This window comes from Eucyclogobius newberryi, unplaced genomic scaffold, assembly GCF_026437365.1.
Source record: "Eucyclogobius newberryi isolate DKJ021-1_F unplaced genomic scaffold, fEucNew1.0.hap1 SCAF_1, whole genome shotgun sequence".
In the NCBI taxonomy this organism is placed as follows: Eukaryota; Metazoa; Chordata; class Actinopteri; order Gobiiformes; family Gobiidae; genus Eucyclogobius; species Eucyclogobius newberryi.
Window position 1 is genome coordinate 44233991 of NW_027315723.1, and position 7500 is coordinate 44241490.

The following is a 7500-nucleotide window of genomic DNA, read 5'->3' on the forward strand; positions in this document are numbered from 1 at the left end:
GACTTTTGCTTCACATATAAAGAACTATCATGCGCATTTTAGCAACAGCAAGATGGATAGTTTTGGTCATCTCTTATGTAATGTCCGCGTTAGTTATTGTGCAGATAAAGTGCACGCTAACCCTTGTGAGTAAATGCGGTTGTGTTCTTCCTTGTAAGCGACCTGCTTCCTTGTATGGTTTGTTTCCGGGGTCATACATCTGCATGGGTCGTGGAGCAAGCGCACTTGTTTCAGCGCGATTACGCAACCGCATAATCTGGGTGTCTCAATGGGAGATTTTGAATGCCGATTTCTATCGGAGTAAGGTGTTTACATGCACACGAGATGTCTGATTGTATCGGATTAAAGCATCTATTAGTTTTTTTTTCGTTTGCATGTAAACCCACTGACTGTAATTTTCATGCTCCTGTAGCTTATTTAGATATATTCCCTGCTGCAAATGAATATCAACAGCTCTTATTTTCTGACCATGTTTTGTGGTAGGTCTTTACACCTTAAAGCAAAGTTTTAACATGCATTTGAATCCTATGCTCCAAAGAGGTGAGCTGATGCTGTGGCACATTTGGTAAAGGAACCTGGCTTGTAGACAGGAAATTGTTTGTCCAAACCCAGCAGTAGATATATGCGGTTTTGTGTTTTATACCTGTGACACATGGCACTCATTCAAAAAGCACAGACGGCCTGTCTGCAACAAATGCAGGACAATCTCCGTTTTCTGGAGCAGAATGTAAAATATAAGGACCTGATGAAATTGCATGAAAGGTTGTGGGAATTGTCCGCGCACTGTACACGCAGATCTGGACCATCACTGGATCTAATGACTACAGGCCTGTGGTACTGACGCTGACTGACTGATCCCCTGCAGTTCGCCTACAGAATCAACCAGTCTGTAGATGACGCCATCAACCTGGCACTCAACTTCATCCTGCAGCATCTGGACTCCCCGGAAACATATGCCAGGATCCTGTTTGTGGTTTTAAGTTCTGCATTCAATACCATTCTCCCTGCTCTGCTCCCTTTTTGATATATGTTGCTTCTATTATTATTCATTGTTTTTTGTTGCACCTTCATGTTCCTAGTTTGTGAATTCTGTTCAATGGCAATAAATCCCTTTCTGATTCTGATATAAAAAAAAAAAATCAACAAAAGCTGCGAAAATAAAACATGACCTTGCACATTGCTCCCTGGCCCTGTACTGCTGTATCCCGTAACGCTGAGGCCTAACGTGGATGGTAAAATTATAAGATTTACCTCACCGCACAAGGTATCTGCTCCCTATCATTTATCCCTGGACTTGGACGTATTTGCCCAATGTGGGCCTGTGTGTTCCTACGGTGTTGTTGTTTTTTTGCCTTGAAAATCTTCTGTGGGCTCTTTAACGACCAGATGCCCATACCTGAAGAACTTGAAACTTCCAAAGAGGTACACAATTAAGCCAGACAAATAAACCCGCTGATGGATCTAAGAGCGGACCACAGCAACCTCCCTGTACAGAACCCAGTTACCATCAGTGGTAGACATCCAAGAAAGAGTTTCAGGTATGAAATACTGGACAGCACTTGGCCCTGACATGATTCACGCATACTGGCTAAAGAAATTCAACACTCCATGGGCGCCTGGCAGCACAAATGAACCAGCTTCTAAAGGATCGGACTCACCCTGAATGGCTAACCGAAGGGTGTACGTTCCTGATCCTGCAGGATCCCTCCAAGGGTACAGTCCCATCCAACTATCGGCCAATAACAGGTCTCTACAACATGGAAGTTCATGTCAGGCTTCATTGCGGCTACGATGAGTGGGCACATGGATTAATACATGAGCAGAACACAGAAGGGCATCGACAAAGACACCAGAGTAGACAAACACCAACTCCTCGTTGAAAGAACTCAAGTCGCTCAAGACTACAGAACATGACACACCAATCTGTGTACTGGCTGGACTGATTACCAGAACCCATATAATTCGATACCACACACATGGATCACTGAATGCTTGGAGATGTACAACATCAACAGGACTCTCTAAGAGCCTTCATAGCAAACTTGATGTGGCTGTGGAAAACCACCCTTACCCTTGAGGGCACTTACACAAATGTCCATCAAATGTAGCATATACCAAGGAAACGCACTGTCTTCACTGCTGTTGTGCAAAGGCCTGGACCCAACACCCTGAGACTATACACTAACCGTAAGGAAGGAGGCCGTGGGCAGGTGAGTGTGAGAGCCACTATCCAGAATGAAACATCACCAAGATCCACAAGTACATCAAGGACGAGGCCCTAACCGATGACCTGCTCATTGAATGCCTCAGGCAATGGGGAACAGAGGATGAGGTGCTTGAAGAGGGACCATCCCAAACTAGAGGAGTGGCTAAAGCAGATCCCTGAAAAAACAGACATCTCAGTCCAGAAAAGTGCAGAGCTAGGAACAGCAAAGATATCACGCAGAACCCTCAAGCTTCCTGGCCTCTGGTAGAAAAAGGGACGAGACCAGCTATAGAGGGTGAGAAGGGATTAAAAAAAATCTTTACATACATGCACACACGCACGCCGATATAATGTGGTTTTAGTGCCCCCCAATATTGTGTTTTGTGCACATACAGTAACACTGCAAATACAAAAAAAAGAAAGACCATGGCCTTTTTGCCCTGTGAAAACAGAACAACAGAAATCCTATGTTATAGTATACTTGAGTTTTCAAGTAGGAGTTTTTCTTTTACTCTTGAGTAAAATTTAGTTTGAAGTAACTTTATGATTGAGAAATTATTGGACCATCTGTGCTTCTTGCACTGCTCCTTCTGATATGGTTTAGTTTGTATAATCTTTGTAGAAAGTGTCGGTGTAATCCCTCATTCGTCCAGGCGTGTTCCATAGTAGAAAAAGCTTCAGTTGTAGTCATCTGGACTCAGTTTATTTTTTCAAACTGAGTCCAGATGACTACAACTGAAGCTTTTTCTACTTTGTAGAAAGTAAAACTCAGTCTTGCCTTTAGCCGACACTTGCCTCAATGAGCTCCTGTTTGTCCTGTACTTGCACTGCTTTAGGTTTGTAATTAATAAAACCTTTCCTCTGAGCCACTGCTACACTGACGACCACAACTCATCGTTTGAACAATCATGTTTTCATGTGGTTGTTTATTCTAGATAAACACTTTACTTTGTTTTTCAGCACATGTTCTAAATGCCTCTTTTCAGTCTATCTGCTTCTTATTTTTGCTCTACACTTCTTGCCAAACATCGGTTAAATTATGTCAAAAATGCCTTTTTGTTAGATCCATGGTCAGATCCCATGATGTGTTCTACTCTGATCCGTCTGCTATAAACATCGGGCACTTGATATGCTCCCGCCCACTGTCTACATGCAGCCATTTATACACCAGTTCAACAAAAATAACCAGCGAGCTAACGGCTAAAAGAGAGCCAGCATCCAATCGGAGATGGAGAGGAGCATTTCAGATAGACAGCCTGAGCAGCTGATCAGTGTTCAGAGCAGGGAACGTTGCAGAGGAGTGAGTCAGCCTCAGCTCTGCACAAATGACACATTTTCATATGAAAGTGGTAAAACTACGGCACCAAAGCAAATAAAGCTGCCGACCCACGGCCCCATCAAAAAATGGCCGGCCTTGTGAGCTAATGAGGCTAACAAGGCTAGACGGGGTTCTGCCATCCTGGATAAAGAATCGCGTGTCATTATAATGCTGGAGGAAGGCGAAGACGTGACGCTGCACCAGTTACTGGTGTGTGAGATCCCTTATCCCTGTGACGATCTGCTATTTTTGTGAAATCGTCATATTGTGATACTGTGTTTCTATTGAATGCTGCCATCTGCTCAAACACACACACTTTTCCTCTTAGAGTTCTGCCTCTGTAATCCTCTGAGTGAGGTGGATTTAACCAACTTTCAAAATGACCAGATTACTTTCTTACCGCTTATAGGCATTAGAAAAATACAATGTACATTAACCGATAGAATTTAAATCATGATCTGGTTCACCCCCACTGTGACGTAGCCCTGAGAATCTTCTCTGCTGTTTTTAAAACCATGATTCATCGCCAGACAAATTTCTGTCTAATCACAATCTGTACTGCTGAGCGCATCCTTATATTTCCCTGAGAACCTTCCAGTCTGTTGTAAATGCCTCTGTAGCCAGTAGATTGTTTTTATTTAAAAATATTTGTTTTATTCTAAAACATGAAGGTCGTGGCTACAGAGCCGCGGCGCGGTCAAATAGCCCAGCAGTTTCAGGACCCGCGGCACGGCCATAGCCTCATGGCTAACCCTGACCCTAACCCGGCGCGGTCAAATAGCCCAGCAGCTTCAGGAGCCGCGACACGAAATACCCTATCAGTTTTGTCCGCACGCCGCGTCTATGTAGCCACTTCGAAACATGAAATGCTAAACTATAAATAAACAATAGCATGTTTAATGGTTAATAACAATACAAACAATGAAAAATATTTGTCCTTTATTGCTAAGTTTTGTCTCAAACTTTTCTAGAGCTTGTCTGTAACCTAGACCTAGAATAAAGACTGGATTAAAGTTTACAGCCTGTTATGTTTTGGTAAAGCAGCAGACAGCATCTGTCTATGCAGCATTAGTTTTGTTCCTGTTTCTGTGAAGGAATAGCAGAGTAGACTCTTAATTACCAGAGCGCAATATCGACAGACTGATGTTGGTGCTTTTAGCTGATATTATTTAGCGATGTGAATATTGGGGCGATACCGATACTGAGCCGAAATATCTGTGCATTCCTTATTAGGCCGCGGTTATTTTATTACTTGGTTTACGGATCCGCCGCACTTAGATTCTTGATTTCTACAATATATAAATAAAATAAATTATTATAATATTTTTTTTATATATAAAGCACCGCTGACAATGCAGAATAGCGTTAAATTAAATATAAAAGCGGTATTAAGTCAAAAGATAAGGCCGCTTGAAGCAATTTTTCGTCAAAATCCTGCGAGAGTCATTTATTTTGGAAAGCATTGTTCTGATGGAGCGGCGCCGTCCGGCGAGAGCGCGGGCGCCAGTTTCCCTGTCTGCTGCGGGCCTTTATATTGCAAATATACATTTTAAACCCAATCTGTAAACCAAGTAATAGAATAACTGCGGCCTTACTATTGTATGTAATGTAATCTCTGCTATTTGTAACTGTTCTTGTTGTCTGACTGCAGCATAAAACTGGCCTTCCCATCAGCACGTACTTCAGCGCAGTCAAGCTTCGGTGGCTCATGGACAACGTAGACGAGGTGCACCAGGCAGTGCTCTCTCACCGTGCCATGTTTGGGACTGTGGACTCCTGGCTAATTTGGGTAGTACACATAGTTCAAACATTCAAAATCATTTGTGTTTAATAATTTTGTGTCCTGTTTGTGTTAAGTGTCTGACTGGAGGACAGTCCGGTGGTGTCCATTGCACAGATGTAACCAATGCCAGTAGAACCATGCTGTTCAACATTCATACTATGGACTGGGACCCTGAGCTGTGCAAGTATGGTGCATTGTTTGAAAATACAAAAAGTGTCTAGAGATTAAATAGAACTTCCTTATAAGCATTGTACCTCATTTTTACTATGGGAGATTTTTAGGACCATGTAAATACCAATAAAGTATTTACTAAAAGAACATCTAAATTATGTTTCAGATGTAAAATTAAAGGAATAATAGAGGATTTTTGCGACCAATCAGAGTCTCATTTCCTTGTGACGTGGACAGCCCAGTAGTTCTTCCACATATCAATCGTTCCCTGCGTGCTACTGCACACTTGCAGGCTTGTTCCAAGGATAGCAGCACGTTTCCCTGGCTGCGCATGCATTGTTGATAGGCCGGTGTGTGTTTAGCGACGCTAGCGGTTAGTTCCTTCAGAGTACTGTACAAAAATGGCTAAGGGACGACAGAGAGCTGGCTCATAAGAGACGGAAATCTGCGGAGACAAGAGATGCGATGCGATAAGTCGCGCTAATAAACAAACTTGTAACAGCGGAGCTGTTGTGTGCTCATGCGCGAGGTTTGATGATGAGTGTACTCACGCATTTAAAAAATCCTCTATTATTCCTTTAACGAGTGGTTTACAAGTCGATTTATTACATTTTAAGCAAATTGCTAAACTATTTTAATTTAATAATATAATTTCAATAATATAATTTCAATAATAATAATTGTATTAGTGCATTCAAACCAAAATGTCACATATTAATTAAACTATTAACATTACATTTAATACAAAAAAAATTGTCAGATTAAAACCAAATTTAACAATATATTTACTAATTTAATTCTTAATCATATTTTTTATTTTAAAAAAATTAAGTCTTTTTATAAAAATGGATTTATAACAATTAGCTTTATAATTCTGCAATTCACCAACATTTTTAACATTGAATTTAACAAATATTTTTACACTACAAATAAATCCCATCTAGTCCAGAGTCTCTTTCTCAAAAAGGTCATCTTTCAAATGAAGTCCAAATGTAATTTTTTCAATTTTTCAAATAACTTTTATAATTTGTGTCCAGTCCTTAATTGTCGGTGCAGTTGAGGTTATAAATTTTTTGTGATGGCCTCCTTTCCTGTAGCCAGAAGTATGCTCCAAAGGTATCCATTCACTGTGTCCCTAGCCGTGGATTTGAGGCCCAAGTACATAATTCTGAAATCAAGTGGGATGGTGATATCAAAGAGTCTGCAGTGCTTTATTTATCACAGTCCAATATTTCCAGGCAACAGGACAAGTCCCAGAACACGTGATAACTGCTGCCCCTCCAGCCACGACTCTGTAAAACTGATCAAGTTTGCAGACGACACCACCCTCATCGGGCTCATCTTGGGCAGGGATGAATCTGTCTACAGATGGGAGGTGGACCGGCTGGTGTCCTGCTGCAGAGCTAACAACCTGGAGTTCAACGCCCAGAAGACGGTGGAAATGATCATGGACTTCAGGAAAGTCATAGCCCCCCAGCAAACCCCTCACCATGACCAACCAACACCAACGTGGACTCCTTCCACTTCTTCGGCGCCCCCGTCACCCTGAACCTCAAGTGATGGCCCACCTTCAACTCCCTCATCAAGAAGGCCCAGCAGAGAATGTACTTTTTGCGGCAGCTAAGGAAAGCCAAGCTGCCAGCGTAGATGATGGTACAGTTTGACACGGCCATCATTGAGTCCATCCTTACCTCCTCCGTCACTGTTTGGTATGCTGCGGCCACAGCTAGGGATGAACAGGAACAACTAAGGTGATTAGCTGCAGACATCCATCTCTGACGGGCCTGTACGTCTCCAAGACTCTGGGACGAGCAAGTCAGATCACTGCCGACCCTTCTCACCCTGGACACGGACTATTTGAGCCACTCTTCTCAGGCAGGAGGCCACGGTCCATGCGGACCAGAACCTCACGCTACCAGAACAGTTTATTTCCCTCTGCCATTGGACTTATGAACACTAAAAACCTGCCACTTTAACTTCAATTTAATCAACCACTCACTGCACTGTTCACTTTCTCCTTTT

At 42.4% G+C, this 7500-nt stretch overlaps 1 protein-coding gene across 2 annotated transcripts in view; it reads left to right on the forward strand.

Moving 5' to 3' along the window:
• The window catches only part of LOC140361165 (glycerol kinase 3), a 90650-nt gene that overhangs the window by 32516 nt on the left and 50634 nt on the right, over positions 1–7500 (forward strand). For both annotated transcript variants that reach the window (XM_072446884.1, XM_072446876.1), the window contains exons 6-7: positions 5176–5313; positions 5382–5491. In XM_072446884.1, coding sequence (XP_072302985.1) covers positions 5176–5313; positions 5382–5491 — 248 coding nt within the window. The remainder of the gene's footprint in view (positions 1–5175; positions 5314–5381; positions 5492–7500) is intronic.